Source organism: Felis catus, chromosome C1 (assembly GCF_018350175.1).
Source record: "Felis catus isolate Fca126 chromosome C1, F.catus_Fca126_mat1.0, whole genome shotgun sequence".
In the NCBI taxonomy this organism is placed as follows: Eukaryota; Metazoa; Chordata; class Mammalia; order Carnivora; family Felidae; genus Felis; species Felis catus.
In genome coordinates this window covers 8,526,358-8,549,699 of record NC_058375.1, presented here as the reverse complement: position 1 = coordinate 8,549,699, position 23,342 = coordinate 8,526,358, and the positions used below count along the sequence as shown (strand labels likewise).

The 23,342-nt window shown below is 56.0% G+C and overlaps 1 protein-coding gene and 1 non-coding gene across 2 annotated transcripts in view; one reads left to right on the top strand and one right to left on the bottom strand.

The window, feature by feature from the left end:
• The first annotated feature begins 1,430 nt into the window (after positions 1-1,430).
• Positions 1,431-1,614, top strand: LOC111562124. The gene has a single exon (XR_002745170.2). It is a non-coding gene; the product is annotated as a small nucleolar RNA SNORA73 family (small nucleolar RNA).
• An 8,506-nt stretch (positions 1,615-10,120) lies between these two features.
• Positions 10,121-23,342, bottom strand: part of DRAXIN (dorsal inhibitory axon guidance protein) — a 24,553-nt gene continuing 11,331 nt past the window's right edge. The window contains exons 2-7 of the mRNA XM_019836156.3: positions 20,856-21,316; positions 18,420-18,610; positions 17,576-17,687; positions 17,108-17,197; positions 16,180-16,269; positions 10,121-12,445 (exon numbers count right to left, since the gene is read on the bottom strand). Coding sequence (XP_019691715.2) covers positions 12,333-12,445; positions 16,180-16,269; positions 17,108-17,197; positions 17,576-17,687; positions 18,420-18,610; positions 20,856-21,306 — 1,047 coding nt within the window. The 5' untranslated portion in view covers positions 21,307-21,316 and the 3' untranslated portion in view covers positions 10,121-12,332. The remainder of the gene's footprint in view (positions 12,446-16,179; positions 16,270-17,107; positions 17,198-17,575; positions 17,688-18,419; positions 18,611-20,855; positions 21,317-23,342) is intronic.

Sequence of the window (23,342 nt, the reverse complement as noted above, 5' to 3'; positions counted from 1 at the left end):
TTCATTCATTCATTCAGGGGAGAGTTATGGAACACTTGTTTGGGTAAACATCTGGGAGCAGAATGACCAGATCATTCGGCAGGTCATATTTACCTTTTGAAGAAATTGCCAGGCCGCTTTCCAAGGTGAATGCAGCGCCTATGTTTTATTCTCCGTAGCACTTATCACTGTCGGAAGGTGTTGCTCTATCAGTGTACTTGCTTACTGCTTATGATCTGCCCCCCCCCCCACCCCCCAACTAGACTGTAAGCTCTAGGAGGGTGTGACATCCTCAGTGCCCAGCCCCCTGCCTGGTGCCTAGTAGGCACTCAGGGAATGGACCGACATACACCAACTGAACGAATATGTGTGCCCCACCCCCCATCACAGACATCTGAAAGACCTGCCGCCCAACCCCCTGCTTATCCTCAGCGTCAGGCTCCGTCCAGGAAGCCGCTGGGTCAGTGGCGCTAGTTGTGGGTGATGCAGATAACAGATAAAACACTTAAGGGGGGGAGGGGTCTGGGGTGGCTCAGTGGGTTAAGCGTCAGACATCAGCTCAGGCAGGTCATGATCTCACGGTCCGTGGGTTCGAGCCCCGCGTCGGGCTCTGTGCTACCAGTTCGGAGGCTGGAGCCTGCTGTGTCTCCCTCTCTCTCTGCCCCTCCCCTGCTCATACTCTCTCTCTCTCTCTCTCTCTCTCTCTCTCTCAGAAATAAACAATAAAGATTAAAAACATTAAAAAAACCACACCTAAGGCAGAGAAGCTACTGGGACTCCATTTTGGAAAGGCTCATCATGGCTTTAATCCTCACTAGGGTAGAAACTTCTACTTTGTTGATGGAAACATTGTTGCAGTTTGGATGACTTAACCCAAGTTGCATTTAGCAAAGCTTGCACGGGAGCCCTGTAAAGAAAACCTGCGAACCCGGCTGGAGGTCTGTCTTTGGGGGCCAAGGATTCCGTCCCAGGTACAAGCCCTTTCCGTGATCCTGGAGGTGAAGGTGGGCATATGTACCCCCCATACTCCTAGAACAATGAGGCACGGATCAGGTGGATGAACCCGAAAGAGTCAACAGTAATGGCTGGTCTTTATTTTTTTTATTAAAAATTTTTTTAATGTTTGTTTTTGAGAGAGAGAGAGAGAGAGAGAGAGAGAGAGAGAGAGACAGAGCACAAGTGGGGGAGGGGCAGAGAGAGAGGGAGGCACAGAATCCGAAGCAGGCTCCAGGCTCCGAGCTGTCAGAGCCCGACGCGGGGCTCGAACCCACAAACTGTGAGATCATGACCGGAGCTGAAGTTTGACGCTTAACCTGATGCTTAACTGACTGAGCCATGACCAGTTTATAAATAGGCTTTCCTCAAATTCACGTATGTGGTATGGGATGGGGGGAAAGGTGAAATCTCTGGAGAACGTTTTGCGGGGGTGATGCTGTTTAATCAGAGGCATTGCAACGTGGGTATCCCGGGAGGTCTCTCTCCCCGGGTGCCGTCCGGGTGGCCTAGGGAGCATAGGGGCTCAGCCCCGTGATGTTAAAGATGAAGCCGGGTCTACAGTCTCCACTTGAATATTCCTATGGCTTCTCAGAGCCCTGTGGACGATGACTGAGGGGACAAACCATGCAGGAAACATCTAAAAAGAGAAAAAGAAATGGGGCACCTGGGTGGCTCAATTGGTTGAGTGTCCAACTTCAGCTCAGGTCATGATCTCACGGTTTGTGAGTTCGAGTTCGAGCCCCACGTCTGGCTCTGCTCTCAGCACAGAGCCTACCTTGGATCTTCTGTCTCCCTCCCTGCCGCTCCCCTGCTCGTGCTCTCTCTCAAAAATAAAGTTAAAAAAAAAAAAAAAAAAAGCAAGGCTCTATCTGCTCTGTTTTTCTGCTACGCCCCCTTCACTCCTGTTCTACACTTTGCCTCTGAACAAGCCAAAGAAGCGATGTTCCCACTTCTAGGGGGGAAGCAAAAAAGCTTTGTCCTAGGCCTCAAACACCTGAGAACACCTAAGAGGAGCCAGATCCCAAACAGGTTCCAGGGCATCAGCTTCGAACAAACCCCGGCTGATGTTGACATCAACCCCTCCTCCCTCCGGTGGTTTATAAAATAGTTCCTGTTATTCGCCCATCACGCACTTCATCTTTTTTTTTTTTTTTAATTTTTTTGTTAACGTTTATTTATTTTGGAGACAGAGAGAGACAGAGAATGAACGGGGGAGGGGCAGAGAGAGAGGGAGACACAATTGGAAGCAGGCTCCAGGCTCTGAGCCATCAGCCCAGAGCCCAAAGCGGGGCTCAAACTCCCGGACCGCGAGATCGTGACCTGGCTGAAGTCGGTCGCTTAACCGACTGCGCCACCCAGGCGCCCCACGCACCTCATCTTTGATCGGACCCTACCCTGGATTCCCGAAGGAACACGTACCCTAGACTCCTTTCCAGTATAACCCACGCCCCCGCCCCCACTCGAAGCAACGGGGAGACTCACTCTCCTTTGGTTTCCGCATCTCCCAGACACTCCCATCTGTTACACTCTGTCACTCATGCTATTCATTAAACTAAACTCTGCTTTCACTCTCTCTGGCATGCATTTGATTTCTATCCTGCGCGGAGCCAAGGACTCTCTTGGCTGGGTCTGCGGCGCACCCCGCCCCCCCGCCCCACTCTGGGTTCTTCGTCCCCGCCTGCCTGCGTCAGAACCACAGCCATCGCTTTCCCAGGGTTGCTTGCTCCTTTGGGTAAAGGTGGGTGTTTTTGGATCCCTGCCTTGCCTCCTCCTGGCACAGCTCCTGGAACTTCATAAATGCTCAGTAGGCAAATAGCTACCCTCCTGCTGTGACGAAAACCACAAGTGTCTTTTGGCGTCTCCCAGCACGTCTGGGCCCACAGTGAATGCTTTTGGAACAGATGCACCGGGGAAGACCCCTTTGATGGGGAGCAGATGCCCACCCCCCCCCTTTCCTACTAGCAAAGACCTCGGCATTTCAGCCTGCTGCCTACCACCTTCCCAGCTTCCACACCCTCCCCTCCCCAGCGCTGCCACTTTGCATCTATGACACTTAATCCCTCCGCATTTTTTTCTGCATCGAGACAATGGGGACAGTGATAATCAGTCCCCCCCCCCCCCCCCCCCCCCCCCCGGCGCTGTGTGAGGCACAAAGGAGGCTCCGAATATGAAAAGGTTTGGAGATGATTTCCCCCGTCCTTCAGTTCTTAACCCACGGGAGGCCCACCGTTGTGAGGCGGTGCAGCCACTTCCTTTCCAAGGGGGTAAATCCAACTGGAAGAAAGAGAGCAGAGAACATCATCGAAACACCGTCTGAAAGTCACATGCGCCTGTCACAATGCAGAGCCCTCCGCAAGAAGCACATTAGAGAAGGGTCTGGAAGCAGAGCCATGGCCCCTGGTGGCACATCCCCCTGGGGGGCTTTGATCTGGAGACCCATCCTCCAGGGCGCGTGTTAGCTTGTCACATGTAACCTGCCGGCTCTGTGTTTCTCGGCCTGAGGTCTGGCGGGGTTGGGGAAGGCGTGGGAGTTTTGTGGGTCAGTGCTGGCCTTTGGATCTGTGGCTATACTCTTCTTTCTCCTTCTGAGGGCCAGCTGCTGCCCACCGACTACAGGAAACGGGGCAGGAGCTGATGGAACCGAATGGAACCCTGTAGGACTGGGGTGGGAGTGGCTCTCTTGGGCTCCCAGACTTCATTCCCTGTCTTCAGCCCGGTCCTCGGTTGATGCGCGTACCGAAACTATCAAATGCCATTATGACTCACCAGTAAAATCACTGTGTCCCCAGCACCATTTACTCAGAGCCAGGAAGGGGACATGGTCCAGGGGGAGGCATGTGCCCAGAGGGAGTCAGGTTGGATGATCCTGCTACATCCCTGTTCCTGGATTTTCTGGAGGTGCCTGGACATTGCTGGGAGGTGGGAGAGGCCTCCACTCTAGAGGACACGTTTGTTTTTTGTGATTAGTCAAAGGGGGACTGATTCCAGGGTATTTGTCCCATTGGCACACAATTCGAACTTACAGCAGCATCCATGGCTGACTTTTAGAGGCCCCGGTCAGGCTCCTTGAAGACTCTCCCTTGAGCCTTAAAATGAAGCCCGTAATTCCTGATGGCCCTATAGCTTTGCCACCTCATCAGGGTCCTAAGAAAATTACTGCGGGTGAGCCCCACCCTGGGAAGGCCCTGCCAGCCACGTAGCGATAGTACCCTGTCCCTCCAGACACCCGTGTGCTCAAGTCAGGCCTCGGAGAACACATCAGAGCGCTCCATGGAACCCTTGGCGAGCGTGGGAAAGGCAGAAAAGGAAATTGTGTCCGGTTCCAGGAAACAGAGGTTGTGTTCGACAACAGCCAGAGGGAAAGCGCACTGAAGAGGCTGTGTTGCCCAAGACAGAGCCACGGCGCCCCTCCCCGCGGCTCTGTCTGTCCCGTGGCATTTTCTTCATTCGCCTCGTCCATACTCCAGCAACCCTCTTTATGCCACCGTGCTTGTGCGTTCCCAGGCTCTCACTATGCACCCCCTGCCTCCCACTGCCTGTCCTGTCCTGGCCTCAGTTCAGGCTGTCGCCTCTTTCCCCGTCAGGCTTCTCATCTCTCCACGTGCTCGGGGTGGAATTTCAAGAAAGGCATTTGAGGGCTCTGGCTGCACCTTGCTGATCGCTCAGATACACGCACAAGGCCAGTTATGGGCCCTGGGCCCTGCAGCCCCCAAGATGCCTATCTGCCGTGGGGGGTTATCCTGGTGTTGGCTTTCACCCCCTTCTGCTGGGCCAGCTCAGAACCAAATGGCTTTTGGGTCCAGGTCTGCGGCAGGCTCTCTGAGGTCTCGCGTTCCTTGCCGGGGGACAGTAAGGGAGGCTGTGAGCCATGCAGGGGGAGGGATCAGAAAAAGGAAGCAGGGACTGGGGTCAGGCAGGGTATCTCTGCAGGTTTCACCAGTTGGGAAGCCCCTGAGAGGGAATCTCAACCCCCTCCCCCTCCACAGCGCAGGGCCTTCTAGAAGGCAGCATGGTGAGGGTATGATCTTTGGTTCTGGCAGCCCAGGGCTGGGGCCTGCCTGGCAGAACTCCTGTCCCCTGCCGGCCCCGCCAGCAGCCTTGGTGATGCCGGATGCACTGTGCAGCTCCTGTGACCCGGGGTCTGGGTGGGGGTGGGTGGGAGTGACCAACCCCTAGTAGGTGCTCGGCAAACTTGTGGCATTTGAGAGGCAGTGTGAAATCGGGGGACATAATCGAGTTTTGGAGGAGGAAAGACCTGGGTGGGGTCCCCGATACATCTACTTAGTTTTCCTGCTCTGAAAAAGGGGCTCTAATAATACCTAGCTACACAAGAGGAGGGTGCTTCTGGCAGTGAGGACCGCCCCGTAGATAGAGGCCACAGTTGTGTTTGGACGAATGTGTTCCCTCTCTAAACATGACTTCCGCTTTGTGCCGGGCACTGACACAAGGTCAAGGCTGGGGCATGGAGAGACAGTTCAGGACCACCATGCACAGAGCTGCCCAGGCTGCCCCGCTGGACTGACCAATCACCAGTGGGGAAGGGTCCCAGGTGTCCCACCATGGTCCCCCAGGCACAAACATGTGGGTTTCAGGATACACCATCCTGGAGGGGGAGGGTGCAGAGAAAGGAGTTTCTCTGTTTAGCCATTTGCCTACGCAAGTGTCCATCACACCACCTTCCCCCATCCCACGCCCGCCAGGATTTCATGTCCTGAGACTAGGACTGGTGTGTCCGCTTACGTAACAGATGGCAGTCACTGCTGCCATCTGGCACTCAAGCTGGCAAAGCAGTGAGGGAGCCCAGAACCTCGAGACGCACCAAAGACAACTCTACCACGTGCCCGGGTGCTATGATCCAGAGCTGGAGAGCTGAGCTTCGCCTCTCCGTCACGGTCAGCTTCCTGGGTCATCTTGGCCAGCGGGAGTATGTGAGGATTTCATCACACACTAATCTAGGTGCCGCTGTGAAGGCATTTTGCAGATTCAGTCAACATCTACAAGCAGGTGACTTCAAGGAAAGGAGAGTACCTTCAATAATGTGGGTGGGCCTCATCCAACCAGTTGAAGGCCTTAAGAGCAAAGACTGAGGTCTCAGAGGAGAAGAAATGTGGTCTCAAGACCATCATATCAACTCCTGCCTGAGTTTCTGGCCAGTTGGCCTGCCCCATGGATTTTAGACTTGCTGGCCCCTATAATAGGGTGAGCCAGTTCCTTAAAATAAATCTGTATAAATAGATACAGAGAGAAAAGAGATATATAAATACACAAAGATGTATAAATACAAATATGCTATTGGCTCTGTTTCTCTGGAGAACCTGCAATACACCCCCCGTCCAGCTACCTGATCCCCTGAGGGCAGCGCCCAGGCTGCCGGCAGAGAGCTGAAATCCCTGTGGCCTTGAGTTCAACTGGCCTTGACTCCTCATTTCAGTACTGCTCTAACCCCTCATCAGTAGAAATGGATTTGAGTAGACATCCCAGGGCAGGAGGGGTTTGTAAAAGCCTAGCGTATCTTTCTGCAACCATGGACCCAGGGGTCAGCAGTATAGGTTAGGGGGTTGGCAAACCACAGATCATGGGCAGAGCCAGCCTGCTGCTCTTTTGTATGAATAAAGTTTTATTGGAACACAGCCATGCTCATGCATTTGTGTATATCCATTCACAGCGTTGTCTGTGGCTGCCTTGCCCTGCAGTGGCAGAGCTGAGCTGCTGGGCCAGCAAGGGGAGGACTTGTGAAGCTTAGACGAAACGGAACTTTTTGGGCTTGATTCCCTAAAACCATCCCCAGAGAGAGGTTCGCCAGCTACTTGGGGCCTGAGTGGGGGAGGAAATTGAGTTCTCAGGAAGATCTGAGGAAGCAATTCTCATACCTAGGGCAAGAGGCTCATCAAACATGCAGATTCCCAAGACCCACCCTGAGAGATTCTGAGTCACAGGCCCGAGTGGAGTTCAGAAACCTGGGTTTTCTCCCTAGAGGATCCTGATGCTGGGAATCCCAGGCCCATGCCGTGGGAAACCTTGGATTAGGGTGTTTCCCCCGTCCAGGCTGCAGAAGCCAGTCCCTCAGTGGTGCCTGGGCAGGGAGTGCCCCACAGGGACACCAGGCCCTTAAGAGCATCCCATATTGGGGCCCCTGGGTGGCTGAGTCAGTCAGGCGTCTGACTTCGGCTCAGGTCATGATCTCAGGGTTCAAGCCCCGCATTGGGCTCTCTGCTGTCGCACAGAGCCCACTTCAGATCTTCCGTCTGCCTCTCTCTGCCCCTCCCCAGCTCACGCTCTCTCTCTATTTCTCAAAAATAATAAAATATGCATTAAAAAAAAAAAAAAGGGCATCCCATGTCTGTGATTACCCCGGCCCCCAGGAGAGTCTGGACCCTGGCTTGGCTTCAGGATGTGGAGTCCCCTAGAGCTGTTACACAGCCTTGGTCTGTATTATGATCAGCCAGGCCTAGCAGGGCCTGGTCTGTGGAGCCGGGCAGCAGTGGCTGGAGCTGCCACAGAGGTAAGAGACGTCTTTCCTGGTGTTAAGCCAGGCCACTCCCTGGCCAATTCATGCCCTTTCCCATGATGGCATCTGAGCCTGCTTAGATGGCGGCGCTTTGTTCCTTTTCATCTTGCTGAAGCTGGCGTCTGCTGTTCTCTACACGTGGCCACCCAGACCCTGAATGAGGGCCAGCCTGCTGTGACGAGCCTTGTGATCTCTTTGGGACCTCAGCTACCCCAACCCTAAAATGGAGAGGGAGGTCAAACTGTGACATTCCCACCCAGAGGCCTAGTTAAAGGGTCACGATGAGGTCCAGGTGAGGACAGAGACTCTGTCTCGTTTCCCGCTGAGCTCAGAGCAAATGCTCAAAGATGTGGCTGAGGAAATGCTAGGCTTCCGGTCCCCTCCAAACGCCCCGCGTGTGCTCTCTGCCTCTGCACACACAGATCATCTCCTGGAGAGTCAGAGAGAGACAAGAAAGCAGCTAATGAACCATTGGCTCTTTATTTACAGCTCACGGGAGCACATGCAACACGTCATCACGGGACTACAAGGGCCTGGCACCTCCCCCCCTCCCCCTGCTGCCCCCACACTTTAAAGAGGAACCACAGCACCCCAGGGAAGTTCCCAAGAGTCAGAAAACCCAATGACTGAGGGCTCCAGGCCCAGGTGCTCCGCTTGATTTCCTCTGAAAATAGACCAGTTCCAGCCCTGCCAGGGCCTCAGAGCCTGGGGGTTTGTCCACCGCTGGTTATTAACTAGGCAAACCGGATCTCAGATCTGCCAACTCACACACCCAAATGTAAGGGCTCTGAATTAGCTAAAAGTCCCAGACCATCCAGCTTTTCTGTTTCCCCCTATACATCCTAGACCCGTGTCTCTCAAACTCAATCGTGCACAAGAACAGCCTGGGTCTTGTTAAAATCCAGACGGCCATGCCCCCCTGCCACAAATTTTGGTTCAGCGGACCTGGGGTGGGCTCGGGATCCCACACTTCTATCAAGCTCCCAGGTGACGCCATGCTGCTGGTCCAGGACCACACGGTGAGTAAGGAGGGACTAGGGAGCCTCCTGCACCCAGAAGAGGTCGAGGATCCTATATCAGACGACCTGTCCTGACTTAGGATTCAGAAAACACATTCCCTGCCATGAAAGTCCCTGGTTCTGCAAACCAGTTCCTGCTGCCCCCTAACCACCCCCCCCCCCACGCTCCTCACTGTCTCCCATGAGAGGAAAGGTCATCATGGAGGTGATGGTGCCAGTCCCGTGGAATCCCCAGTAAGGAGCCTAAGTGGTTTGCTTTCTGGCTCCTCCCAGTGTCCCTCCCAGCGCCCACTTTCCTTGCTGTTCTGTTGTCTTACAGAGATGTCTTTGTAGGTTCCGTGTATGTCCACTGACTCTCCTGCTGCAAAGCAGGTCCATTTCCAAGGAGCTGTGGGCCCACCATCTCAACACTAGATTTTACTGGGTGTGTTGAATATGGCTTAGAGTCAGGATCCATCTGAGGGGAGGAAGGGGTTGTGGCTTTGGATTTGACTTGTGGTTCCTGTCATTCCTCAAGGGGCAACTGAAGCCGTCACGTTCCCTATGAGGCTCGGCCCTCACGTCCTCTGACCCTCAGCCCATTCCCAGCAGGCTGGGGAGCCACTCTTGGCATCGTTGGACAAATCCCAGAAAGGAGTCATGTGGGAACCGTGGGCACCTCTGGGGAATGGCGTAAGACTCCGAAGAAGGAATGCAGGAGGGCACAGGCCACCCAACAAGCAGCTATTGGTTTCCACTTGACCTCGTGCTCCGCTCTCCCTCTGGTTGTATTTAAATTGATGAACCTGTATTGCAATGCCACTTAACACCTCTTCCAGCTCAGCCCCAGTGCAGGAATCTGTACATGGCTGCCTCTGGCTGAGTCCAGAATAGGTTTCCAAACTTCTTTGACCACAGAACCCCGCCCTCTCTTTTCTAAAGGAGCATCTCCTGGCCCCAGTGTTCCAGGGGAAGGAGCCTGAACGGTGACTTTGAAATGATCCTTGAGTATATGATGGATCATCGTCAAAGAACAGAACGCCTACTGATATTATCCTAGGAAACAAATTAGCCCACCCTGGGGGCTTATTATGTGCCTGGCACTATTCTAAACATGCTCTAAGGATTTTACATTTACTTCTGGCAACAACTCTGTGAAGGGAGAGTCATTAGCCCAGTTTACAGATGAGGAAATCAAGGCACAAGTAACTTTCCTAAGGTCGCCAAGGTGTTAAGAGGTGGAGCGGGCTGTTTGCTACCAGCTGCACTCCCACAGTCAAGAGGACAAGGGCAGAGTTCAGGCCCGGTTGTACATTAGAGTTGCCTGGGGGAGCCTTGGACACAAACGAAGCCCAGACGCAACCCAGATCAATGAAACCAGCACTGGTGACACTCTGCCGGTGGGCCTGAGCATCAGTACCTTGGAAAGCTCCCCATATTCTTCTAACGCGAAGCCAAGTTTGAGACCAGTGACTGTAGCAGGAACCTGTAAACTAGCGCCTGTGGGCCAAATCCAACCCACCACCTGCTTTGGGATAATCTGCCAGTTAAGAGAGGTTTTTACATTCATAAATGGGTTTTAGAAGATCAAACGAAGGCTAATAGCTTGTGACATGTGAAAATTATATGAAATTCAAACCTCAGTGTCCACAAATTGTTTTATTGGAACACAGCCTAAAATATTTAAGTGCCCTTTATGGTAAAAAGTTTGCTGAATCCTGGATTAGGGAGAATTGACTTCTGTACCAGCGAAAGAAATGTAAGATAGACCTAAGGAAGAACTTCCTGGCAGAGGGGTTTGTTAAACACAGGGGGCTCTGGGATCCCTAACTCTGGTGTTAGGAGCTTTGCACCCGCAGACCACCTTGCAACCGTGGCAAAGAGCTAGACTCCTCTGAATTTCCAACCGTGGAACTCCCCTAGTAGACAGGGATAGTTCCACGGGGACTTCTGTGTTTTCCATTGCTGATGTCCCCGGGCCATCCTATTAGCCCCCAGACACAAGCGATGCCAGACATAAGCAATGCTGTGCTTCCTGCCTGCAGCCACCCCCTTAGGGTTCAATCACAATCTCAGATCAGCCACCCCAAGCGAAGCACACACAGCACAGGCGTTGTCTGGTCTTAGCCAAAACTGCTGGTGGATTTCATTTCCAAACAGCCGGCTTTGATCTCTTTCAGTTCCCCTGCCCCGCCCCCACGCCCAAGATTCCTTTGCCCACAGAACTTGAAAGGGGAGAAATGAGCAAGGATATCTGGTTTCTCCTAGATCTGTCTGCTATGCTTGGTGCCAGACCTCTGACCCTGACTGATTTTCCCAATGGAGTAAACAGCCCTGGCATCACGGGTATGGTCCCTCTGTCAGGTGTCCAGGCCAGCGAGGAATTTGGACAGGGAACGCTTTTGTCATTTGCAACCTGGTTTGCCCTGGACCAGAGGGCTGACCAAGAATGAGGTGCCAGGTGTGTATAGGGGGGATTTAAGTGGCTCTCCTGAAGTGGCCCTTAGAGCCAGATCTGCTGGGAGAGATGTTCCGAGGGCATCGTGGGTCTAGCTTATGGGGGGGGGGGCAGGTAGTTTCAGACAGCACCTTGACCTCAGAGGTACCTCAACTCCTCAGTAGGCTTTGCTGCAGAAGTGTGGTGTGGGGGTCTAGAGATGTCTGTGGGAGGCCTGGAAACCACTGAGGCAGCATGCAAAATGGGTGCATATTTTGAGTCCATATTGGCATTCGATTCTCAAAGGGCACGAACCACAGAAGCTTAAGAAGCTATCAGGGCAACGGCAAAGCGCATGTCCTGGGACATGCACTCTTGTTTCCCCCAAACACATCGTATCTCAGAATACCAGCTCCCAGAGGGCAGCGACCAATCTTCCCAAGTCATGCCTTACCGGCAAGCGGGAGCTTAATGCATGTTTTGTTTTTAAAGATGATACACCTTTGTCCAGGGAAGGAAGAGAACAGTTCGTTTTTGCAGACTTCATCACAGGGAAAGGAACTGCCAGGGAACGCTTGCTTCTTTCCCACTGAAAGCCCTGGGGAACCTGGGATAAATCCTTGGTTGTGGACAAGCAACCACCCTTTGGGCCTGGGGAACCCGACAGGCTTGGCCTGGGTTCAAATCCCGGCTCTGGTGTTTACTCCCTAGGGCCTGGGTGCTCTCAGTGGGGTCCCCATCAGCATCAGCAGCATGCCCCCCCCCCTCAGAGCTTGTTAAAAATGCAGAAGCGACTGAGCCAGAATCTGCATTTGAGCCAGATCTCCCCGGGGTTCTTACACAGGTTAAGGTTTGAGGAGCATTGATCTGGGACCCTGGACAAGTCATAACTAACTCTGCCTCGGTTTTCCTCACCTATAAAACGGTGATAATGCCCACTCTGAAAGGTCATTGTGATAACTAAGAGAGATAACGTATGGCACGCATTTAGCACAGTGCCAGGTACGGCAGAGGTGTTCCCGCGTTCACCTCCTCGGGTTCTCTGTCTCTGGGAGTGGTCCCTTTACGCGCTCAGAAACCTCTCCATTGCAGTGCTGAGGTCGGGCAGTAGAGGGCAGTCTCGACATTGCCATCGCGGAGTACGCGGTTCCCCCCGGGGCCGCGGGGGCCTCGTGGGTCCTCCGGAGGCCAGGAGGTGGGCGCAGGTGTGCCGCAGCTCAGCTCCTGGGCGGGGGCAATTCGCCCAGGGCTCCCCTGCCAGGGCTGAGTGTCCTGGGCTGGCGCCTGCAGCCTCGATCATCTAGTCCCCATCCGATCTCGCACTGCTAGTTCTGAACAAATTGCCCGGCTTCTCCAAACCTCGGCGCGCGCGCGCGGTCCCCAGGCCGGCGGGGAGGCGCCTCGCGCAGAGCCGCTAGACGTTGATGAAGGATCCCTGGTCGCCGTTGGCCGTCTCCGGCTCCACGCAGCGCCCCTTCCTCCGTGTGACCCTGCGGTTCCGGTGGAATTTGGCATAGCAGCGCAGCCCTGAGCGAAGAGAGTCAAGGGGGTCGGGGGGGGGGGGGGCCCACCGCCAGGGCCCGCCCCTTCCTTCCCCGCATCGCATCCTCTGGGCCCCCCGCCCCCACCGCCCCGCACACTTTCACCACCCCTTCTTTGTGCTGCCCTAAAATCCACCCACTCAACACATGGCAGCCCGAGTGGGCTTAGAAAAGACAATGGGCGGGGCGGGGAGGAAGGATGCAGAGACGGAGCACAGGGGCTGTTCCGGGCCGCGAAGCTGTTCTGTGATACTGGAATGGTGGACACATGATGCATTTATCAAAACCCGTGGAATGCTCAATGCCGAGAGTGAACCGAATACAAACCATGGACTTTATCAAGACCATGGTTCTTCAATTGTAAAGAGCATACCACACTAATGCAAGATAACAGGGGAAACCATGCAGGGGGGTGGGGGGAGAGGGCACAGGAGAACTGTATTTTCTGTGCAAGTTTTCTGTAATCCCAAAGCTGCTAAAAAAGATGGTCTATTAAAAAATGTGTAAAGGGATGCAGATTCTGCCCTCCCCTATAAACCTCCTGTGGCTCCCCCTGGTACTCAAATAGAAATCCAAACTTCCCACTCTGGCTTACAAGACCGCCTGGGACCTGGACCCGCCTCCCGTCTGCCCTCTTCACTTCCCACTCTCCTCTTCACCATCTCCAGCCACACTCAGTCTTCTTGCTTTTCCTCAACACCCAGTCATGCTCTGCCCCAGGGCCTTTGCACTTGCTTTTCTCTTAGCCAGAATCCCTTTCCCAAGCTCTCTGCATCCCTGGCTCCTTCACAGCCGTCACGTCTCAGAGACCCTCCCTGACCACCCAAATTAAAGTCAGTGTGGCCCTTCTGGCCCACCAGTGGGAGGGTTTCTTAGCTGAAGCTCTCTCTGTCATGGCCACCAGCATTTACTGGGATACACGGCAGGTAGATGTATTTTTCATTTAAGGCCTCAGAAGGCCACGTCCTCCTGGTGGCAGGTGGAAAGAGATGTGAGTGTGGCCTGAGCAATTCCACCACTTCAGGTTAGGAGGGACCTCAGGGAGAGAGGACATTGCTACTTTAAGATTCACTTATGTCACCATCCAGAGAATAAAGGAGCAAGTTGCTGGGTAGAGTTTGTGCTTAGTGGCCTAGAATTTACACCTGGGTCACTGGGCTTCCAGACCTGTGGCCACACAAGTGACACTTGGAAAGGGGAGGGGATTCATGAGCAGGAGTACTAGGTTCCCACAGAAGCCCCTTCAGAACCCTCCAGAACCCGGGCTGGCCCTGACTGCTGGACTTAAGCCCTGGGCCCTGTGTTCAGCATTTCAGGATCTCTCAGAGGTCCTCAGGACTCTTGGTCCTCAGGAGGGTTCCTGGCCGCCGCCTAGATCCCTCCGGTGTGGCATCTTGGTGACAGCCGCCTCCTGGACCATCTTTAATGAGCTGCCTGAGTTGTCACTTCTGTTCTTTTTTTTTCTGGAGCCTGAGTCTCCCAGGAGGAAGCAAGCGTCCCTTCCAGGACCGACCGGTGCCAGAGGGATGAGAGGAAAGGGGCAGATGGGGCTTTGGATGCCGACGTATCTTCCGGATGCCTGGAAAGCTGCCCCCTCCCGCCTGAGGTCCAGGCGAGGAAAGAAGGAAGAATTCCTGGACGGTGGGGCCACCCCCTGAGCACCCGGCCAGGCACCAACCAGGCAGGTGCAGCTCAGCAGGGCCGCATCCCCCCCACCTGGGCGCTCGGGGTTGGACCTGGAGGCCAAGGATTGAGATCGGACCTCAGAAGTGTTCTGGCCAACCTGGACTGGAGTGCCCTCCTGCCGGCTCCATACCTCAGCCTCCTGCTCTGTGAAATGGGTCCCCAGCCCTGCCTACACGTAACAGAAGGCAGTTTCCCTGCACCCTCCCCACCCTGCCTTCTCTTCACCTCCCTGTCGGTCCTGTCTATCTCCACTCCTGTCCCTCAGCGTCCTGCAGCAGAGACCATGTCACTCTCCTGCCTACGACTTCCAATTCTAACTCAAACAAGGCTGACAACGTCCTGTGTGATCCTCCCCGCTAGCTTCTCCCACCCGGCCCTTGGGCCACCTTCTCTGTTGGCCACTGTGTGCCGGGCCCACTCAAACACACCAGCCTTGTTCCTGCCCATGGTCCTCGCCTTTGGCCTGCTTCTTGCCTGGGGCTCTCTCTCCGTCCCCACACCCTCCATCTTCTGGAGGCTGGTCCCCACTGTCCCCTCCGGTCTGTCCTTCCTAAAACAAGTCTGATCCTCATCAGACTACCTGGATTATTTACTTTACAGCCCTTATTACTTTCTAAAGACACCTTATCTCTTTATTTGCTTCGTATCCGCTCATCCCATTAGAATGGAATCCGTGGGTGCATTTTGCCGGTTCTCTTCGCCGCTGAATCTCGAGTGTCCAGAACGGTACCTGACACTCAATAAATATTTCTTGACTTGGGGACGCCTGGGTGGCTCAGTCCGTTGGGCGTACGGCTCTTGATCTCGACTCAGGTCATGATCTCACAGTTTGTGAGATCGAGCCCTGCGCTGGGCTCTGCACTGACAGTGTGGATGCAGCCTGCTTGGGATTCTCTCTCTTCCCCCCTCTCGCTCTGCCCCTCCCCTGCTTGTTCTCTTTCTCTTTCAAAGCAAACAAACAAAATATTTCTTGACTGACTAGACCCATGTAGCTGTATTGCTTTCACCGCAGATAATTTTTGAGGCTAATCTGAGTAAAAACGGGGCTTGTATCTCAGGATGGTCAGTAGAGGGACTGAGACCAAATTCTCCCACTCAGAACACGTGAGCACTGATTAGCTAGTGAATGATACCGAGCAACTATTGTTCACATTTGGTATTTTATCTTTAAAAGCGTACTTCTCTTTTAGAGAGATATACTGAACTAATCACAGGTGAAATATCTGTAAACTCCCAAGAGTTGCTTCAAAATCATACTGGGAACTGAGTGGGGGGGAGAAGTGGCACAGATGGGCAGTGAGTCTGTAAATCCTGATGCAGAATGATGGGAAATCACTCTGGGGGGGCTAATGGTTGTAATAATGATTTCTAACACGTATGTTTGAAATGTTTCAGAATGCAAAATTAAGAGCATTCCCCTACTTTTCTGGCTGTGTGAGTTCGGGCAAGTCACTTAACCTCTCTGTGCCTCGGTTTGCTTATGTGCGGAAGGGGGATCATAATAGCTCCCTTTCCCGGGACGCTTGTGCGGATTATGGGAGATGGCGTGAGTGAAGTTCTCGGCACAAGGGCCCGGCACAGCGGGGCGCACCTGGGCAGGTGGGAGCTCAGAAGAGTTAAGGACGTAGCTGGCCAGGTGCATCCTCCCCTGGGACAGTGCTGGGAAATCCACCCCACCCCTTGTTATCACACTTGGAAGGCCTCCCCAGGGATAGAATTCTGGTATGAAAGTACCAGCCTTCTCAGATGTGATCTTATTTAAAGAGATGCACGCCTCTCCTCCCTTCTCCCACCTCCAGATCACAGGAGATCATGCCAGCTTGTATTTCAAGAGGTGAGAAAAGCACATCTGAGAACCGATGCCAGGAATCAAGACTAAATGAGTTCACAGATTGGGAAGGCACCGAGCAAAGCTGTTCTTGCTCATGTTTTCAGCTCCCAAGGCCCTCTTCCACCCTCTCCTTGGCCGCAGGCCCCTCTGCCCACCCTCTTCAGAGCCCAGGGGACCCCCGCCCCCCAGGAGTGCGGGCTCACCTTCCATACACATGCAATCATCAAAGCATTTGTTGTTGAGGCCGCGGTTGTGGGGCGTGCAGAGATGTTCCCGAAGGTCACAGCAGCTCCCTGCTCACACAGCAAGTGCGCGGTCAGCCACGCTTCCCCGGACCCTCCCACCGCCGAGCCCGCCGTCCCACTAGACAGGAGATCCATCATCTCCGTGGCAGGGCCGTGGCCCGGCAGGGTGGGCCATCTGGTGCGCAAGGCTCCCTACTGGGACCACCTATGGATGCCATGGCCGAGGCCCCCCAGGGGCGGGTGGCAGAGACCCCAGCTGCCCCAGATGGGCAATTGATAGAGCACGGGCAGAGCGAAGGCGGTGTGGGATGGCCTCCCAGGGAGAGGGGGCAGAGCAGCTGGGGGGGGGGTGTGGAGCTGGGAGGGGCTTCAGGGACCATTGCTGCCAAGGTCCACTTTGACAGATGGGAAAACTGAAGCCCCTCCCCCCCCCCCCCTGCCGCCTGCCTCGGGGGGAGCAGCAGGGGGGTGGGAGGGGCGGGGGGGGGCCAAGGTAGACCCCAGACAGGGCTTTGCCCACCACACACCGAGCCAGCTCTTAGGAAGACTGTCCAGCTGACCCCAAATCAAGCCTTTTCTTTGCACTCAGGGTGAAAACTATGTGTTGCAGAGGAAACGGCCTGTCCGGGAGCTGGTGGTCTAAACACTGGGGATGACAGGGTCCCTTTCCCTGGGTTGCCATGAGGAGCAAATAAAGTATGACAGCGCCACTCAGGAAAGAGGTAGCTCAGGTTTTTGTTATTTCTCTCCCTTTTAGGGCCACGGACCCACAGGCCCTGCTCACGTGCCTGGGAACGTCCCCACACACGTGCAGCCTCCCCTCCACCACCCCAACCCTGACTCTGCACCCAGCCGTGTGCCCTGGAGGCGGATGCTGGCTCCGTACCTGGCAGGCAGTCTTGATGATGGTCGCACGGCTCACCCTCAGCCGGTGACGTTCCGTTACCATTGCTGGAGAGTTTAGCCCAGTGTTTCTCTGGCAACGAGAAGTTCTGCTGTCAGAAGCTGACGCCAAGCAGAGCAGAGAGACTCGGCACGGGGGTGCCGGGGACTGGGTGCTCATGCTGCCCCCTGTACGGTGTGGCGTGGACAGGACTGTCTACCTCGCTCTCTCTGCCTTCGTCTTCTCCTCTCTAAAATGGGCTCAACAGCAGGATGGGCCTAACAGTTTTGTTTTGTTTTTTCGGGTAAAACAGCCTTTGCCTTGTGGGTGTCAGTGCCAATTTAGACGCCACGCCCTCCCACTCTGGACACCTGTAGGTCAGGCTGGGCTCACTGGGGCCCCCACCGTGACAGACAGTGAGGGGGGTGAGGGAGAACCCAGGAGTGGGGGTGGAGGGCTGGGCGGACGTACCTTTCTTCTTTGCAGAGGGCCAGACCTCAGGTTTTAAGTCTTCATAATCGGTCCAGTCGAACAAGGCCATGTCCAGTGTGGGCATCACCTCCCCATCAGGCCTGGGCTGAGCCTGCAGGAGGGACATGGAGAGGAGGGAGCCTGGAGCTCCCAACAGGTGCGAGTTGAAACATGGGACCCCAGAACCAGGGGGTTAAGGAAGGGCTCCTTAGAAGCCAGCTCGTCCTCTGCTGGGCAGCCTGGAATCCCAGCCCTGGGGACACGGGGACAGCTGCCTAAGCAGTTCTCTCACTCTGCAGCCACCACCCCAGTGGGATGGTATTAATGCAGACAGGTCAGTTATCCGCCAGGCCCCTGAGGGAGGGACTGGGAAGGCATTCGTGCCTGCTCAGGGTTTCTACACCTATGCAGCCGGGGAGTTGGGTGAAGCCCAGCCACTCGCTTTCCTGTCCCTTCTCTCCTCTGACAAGTCATTGGCTCTGTAGCACCGTGAGGCCGCCGCTCAGTTCACCTCGCAGCCAGCGGTCTCGGGGCTGGATCAGTGCACAAGGACATGTTGGTACGTGTGAAAATTTTCCCCCGAGGTCCCTGCTCTTTTCCATGTGGACCCGGTGTGCTGAGCTGGCACCTGCTCTCTTGCCTGTCCGTGGAGTGAACCCTAGGACCACTTCGTCCCGGACAGTAGCAGCCCTTTTAGCACAGAGCGTCTGCCGGGCTGCAGCTGAGTTGGACAGGCATCAGGAGACCTGGTCTGCCTCTAGCCCCGGTGGCTCATCCCGCTCCCTCCCACCCCTGTGCCTCAGTCTCCCTAAATATACGATGAGGCTCTTCTGGGGCCCCTTACCTGGGGCCACAGGGATGTGACAGGCAGGATCAGGGACTCTTCTGTGGCAGGTGCTGCCTCAAAGGTGGTTAGGTAGAGGATGGTGGGGGCCAGGCTGGTGGAGGATTCCTCCATCGTGGCATCCGGTGCCTGGTCTTCGGACGGCTCTGCCTTCTTCATCAGGGAGCTAGGACCTCGGACCAAGGCTCGGCCTGAGACACGGAGTGGGAAACACAGGAGCTTTATCTGCTCACCACCCTGTGTCAACCCACAGCACAACTCACATTTCCATCTGCAAACAAGGAGGCAGCAGGGACTATGTGACAAGCCATGGGCTCAGCCAACACTCCTGTTGCCCACCTTCCTGGGGAGGTGGAAACGAGGGACTGGGGTGGTGGGGAGAGAGGAGGGAGGTCTTGAATGAACTTGCAGTGTTGCCGCCAGGAGGCAGCCCAAGGATGCTCTCTCTAAAGCAGCATTCCGGCCAGTTCAAGTCAGGTTAGCGGATACAGCCGGGGCCGTAAGTGCAACAAGTGGGAACTGGTGGGATTGACCACGGAAGGCTTCCCGGAAGAGGTGAGGTGTGACTAGGAGAGGCTGAGAGGCACTGCAATGGGGAGAGGTCTTTGAGATGGTAAGATCCACAGTTTGTCACGTACAAGCAAGGGCTTCCTATGTGGTGATAACCATCGCCCTGTTATATGCTGGGTCCTTCCTTACAAGCATTATTTCATCTAACCACGGTAGGAACCCTTAGGAGATGGGTGCTCCTTCAGGCTTCATCTATGGGGGGTGGTGTGGACACGGAAGCACAGAGAGGTTAGGCAACTTGCCTCAGGACACACAGCTAGGGGACAGCAGAGCCTGCATTCAAACACAGGTCCATCTGAGCACAAGGCCGATGCTTTTGGCCACAGATGCCACCCCCCAAGACCCGTGGGCATTGGGGTAAGTTGAGTGTGAGGGGACAGTGTGCAGGATTGGAGGTGGTCAGGAACAAAGGGGCTCTGAGAGAAGCTGGAGGCCCCGGGCTCACCCTTGCCTCTTTTTCCTCGGGCAAGATCTGACTTTGAGTTTGATTGGGTCAGTCGGGGCCACCCCACCCTCCGGAAACAAACCCCAGAGAGTAGAAAGGGGACTTAGGGACCGTTGAAGAGCTCCCCAGCAGGTCGGCAGTACCGGGCCTGGCCTCCAGCACTGTCCCCTCCTCCACTCACCCGCCACACCGACTCTCTTGGGATGGGGGATGGGGGCCCTTGGTCCTATGGAGCTGGGGCCTGGAGTTGAGCCAGGATGAGTTCATGCCTTGTGAGTCCTTGAGGATGCCAGCCTCCCCCACCCAACCTGACCGTGACCTCCAAGGGGGTGGGAGGCTGAGTCTAAGCGGGGATCTCTCGACTGTGTTCTGTCCACTCGGGGGGTTTCAGGAGGCCTAGCAAGGAAGACCCCAGCGGTTGCAGAAGGTGGGGGTGCCCAGCCTCCATCACACTCCTCTTGGAGAACACCTGCCCCACATTTGTGGCACTTGGTTGGCCCCTGGTGGCCTTGGGACCAGGTCAGGCAGGAGGAGCTGCCTGGGCCCAGCTGTTGGGACATGTTTGTTCAGGGACTGAGTGGGCAAAGGAGGTGGCGGCCGGGGCCAGGGGGCGGCTAGGCCCTCACGGGGATTTGAGGATGCGGGAGAAACTTAAAGAAGGTGACCAGGGCCACGGGGGAGCACCCCAAGAGACAAACAGGACAGAGGCAGGAGGGATAAGGACGCCACGTCTCTCCCTGGGTCATCCGTGTCCGGGTCAGGGGACGGTGATTCCACACTGAGAGCAAGTTGAGAATTAGCTAGTAACAGCTACTGCTCACGGCACGTGATGCTTGTCAGGTGCCATTCTAAGCATCTAAGGGTAGATGGAGCCCTCATCCTCGTTTTGCAAAAGGGGACACCGAGGCACAGAAAGGGGACTTGTCCCGGGCACGCAGCTAGTAAGCGGCAGAGCCACAGCCGAACTGGGGCAGACCTAGCTTCAGAGTCTGAGCTCTCAGTCCCCGCTCTGGGATTCAGAGTTGAGTAAGTGTTGATTAAGTCCCCTGGTTGGGGACCGAACTAGTCTATCTCTACTCCGGGCTTATAGTAGGGTGGATTTCGGTCAGACCCAAGGCAGAGCTTCCTGACTTAGGAGGATCATTCCCACGCTCCACCACCAAGGCTCTCCCAGCTCCCTCCTCTTACCAGATCACTTTTGAGAGACCCCCTCCCCTCCTCTGGGGGTCCACTGCCTGCCCTCTATGGAGCCTCTGGATATCCTCCCCGGCTTCTCACACCATCGACACTTCTCCACTTCCCTTGTGCCCGCCCCCACCCCCCTCTTGGAGTCCCCTTGGCCATTGGGGTATGCCCTTCCCTCATCCCCCCACCCCTCCTTTCCATGGCAGGACCCCACCCCCTCGCAGACCTCCGGCTACCTCTGTGCAGTTTCAACCTTTCCCTGCGTCTCTTGAACTCCCTGCCACGTTTCTTGACCCTCTCTGACCCGGGAGACCGGTTCTCCTTCTCCGGGTAGGGCAGTGCCAGCCCCAGGAGCAGGCCCTTGTCCTCCAGTAGGCCTGCAGGACTCTGCCCGGGCAGCGGCTCCCCTGCCCCTGGCAGCCTGGAGGCCTGCCTGGTGGTGGTGACCACAGCCCCATCCTGAGCCCGGCCGGGCATGCCTGGGCCCCACTCCTTCTTGCCCAGGCCCCGCCGGCGGTGGTGGCTGGCCTGAGGCATCCACAGTGCTGGGCCCTGGAGGTCGATGTGATTCTCAGGAAGGTTCCGAGCCGGGGTTCCAGGTCCCAGGGAGCCTGCCAGGCTCAGCTCCGAGAGCACCAGGAGGGCGAGGAACAGCATGGGGACAACGTGGGTGCTGGGCCCGGCCATGAGCTCTGGTCTGTAAGGAAAGCAGCACCATGAGCAGACAGCTCAACAGCCCTCCTCGTCTTCTGCTCCCCCACTTCTGCAAATCCCCTCACCCACATCATCATAGCCCGGTGTCTCTCAGCACGGGTGGAGGGGGACTTGGCTCCCAGGGGACATTTGGCAATGTCCGGAGACATTTTTGGTTGTCATAGCGGGGCAGTGCTGCCCCTTCTGGGGTCAGGGATGCCGCTAAACACCCTACAGCTAGCACAGGATGGCCCACGAAGGAGGCTTGCCGGCCCAGGAAGACCACAGCGCCGAGGCTGGGAAGTCCTGGTTTGATTGGCTTAAGCAGCATCCAGGTTCCAGATTAGTCTAGAATTCTCTTTTAATGTCTTTTATTTTTTATTTTATTTTTTTAAAATTTTTTTAACGTTTATTTATTTTTGGGACAGAGAGAGACAGAGCATAAAAGGGGGAGGGGGAGAGAGAGAGGGAGACACAGAATCGGAAGCAGGCTCCAGGCTCTGAGCCATCAGCCCAGAGCCCGACGCGGGGCTCGAACTCACAGACCGCAAGATCGTGACCTGAGTTGAAGTCGGAGGCCCAACCGACTGAGCCACCCAGGCGCCCCTAGTCTAGAATTCTCTTTGCACAGACCTCTGCCCTTTGCCAAGTCCCCCGGAATGAGCTGCGTTCTTCCAAGCTCAGAAACAGGCCTGTCCTGCCCGAGGCTTGACTCAAAGCCCAACTCCGAACAAACAGAGCAGCCTCTTCCAGCGCGTGCCACGGGCCGGAATCGGGTTCAGAGCTTTGCGGGAACTCATATCACTTCGTCCTTTCAACATGCCTCTGAAGTGGCTCCTAGCATTTTCTGGAACAGCCACTAAGGCCCAGAGAGGTTAAGCCACACCTAGTAAGTCTCATACATGTAATTGCTACGTCTGTGCTCTGCACCTCCCTCGTGGCTGTCCCAAGACCGCTCCGTCCCTGTCTTTGCTCTTTTCTTTTCCTCTAAGGGGCCGGGAGGTTCTGACACAGCCCTGTCTCTGCCGGCGCTGAGGAACTTGGGAAGAAGCTTGGCTCTGACCCCTGCAGGGTGGGGTGAGCTGACCCTGACCTACCCTCAGGATAACCCTTCATTGCCCACCAGAAGCGGGGCCTCCTCAGGGCACACACTGCTCCCCCCGCCGCCCCCCTGTGGGAGGAGGAAGCAACCCCTGGATGTTCCAGAAGACGTCGGAGCTAAGGCTCATGAGGCCTGTGGCTGGGGACGGTGGGGCAGGTGCCCAACTCTGGCGACCACCCCCTGTGGCCCCACCTGCCCCCCACAACCTCCCTGCCCCCGGCTCCCCCACCCACAGCTTCGCCTTTAGCCAACTCCCAGTGAGGCTCTCGGAACGGGCGGGGAGGGCAGGCCGGACGGGGAGGCCGGGGCCCCGCCAGGCTGACCCACTCTGAGGGGGTGGGGGCCGAAGGGGGGGGAACAGCTCCTCCCACCTTGCCTGGTCTCAGGGTCCTTTATCCTTCTCTCCTTTCATTCCAGCCTGGAGGGCCCTGGTCCCCTGCGAGGCCCAGGCCCTGCCTCCGTGGCCCGCAGCTCCGCTCTTGCTAGAACCACCGACTGAGAGAAAGAGGCCGTTCTATCTCCTCCCACCCGGGGAGCCCCCTGCGCGTCCCGGGAGAGCCTCAGGAGCCGTGTGGGACCCTGGGATGGCATGGCGTGACAGCTCCTGTCTCGTCACACAGCCTTCCGTGCCTAAGACGGTAAACCATGAAGCCCTGGCCCGCCTTGCTGTCCACCTCAGTGGCCGCACAAGGATTCGGCCCCATCAACCTCACCTCCAGCCTTCCCATAATGAGGGCTCTGGAGGCCGGGGCTCAGGCAGCCGGGGCCTGTGCTCCTGGGCTCCTGAGGCAGCTGGGCGGGAGGAGGGGGACCATTCTAAAGGCCTGTCAGTCAAGTATTGTTCTGCCCCCGGGGAACCCCTTGAACCCTGTTTCCGGGCCTGAGGCAGATGCAGACTCCTCTCCAGGCTGGTTGGCCAGGCTTCGCT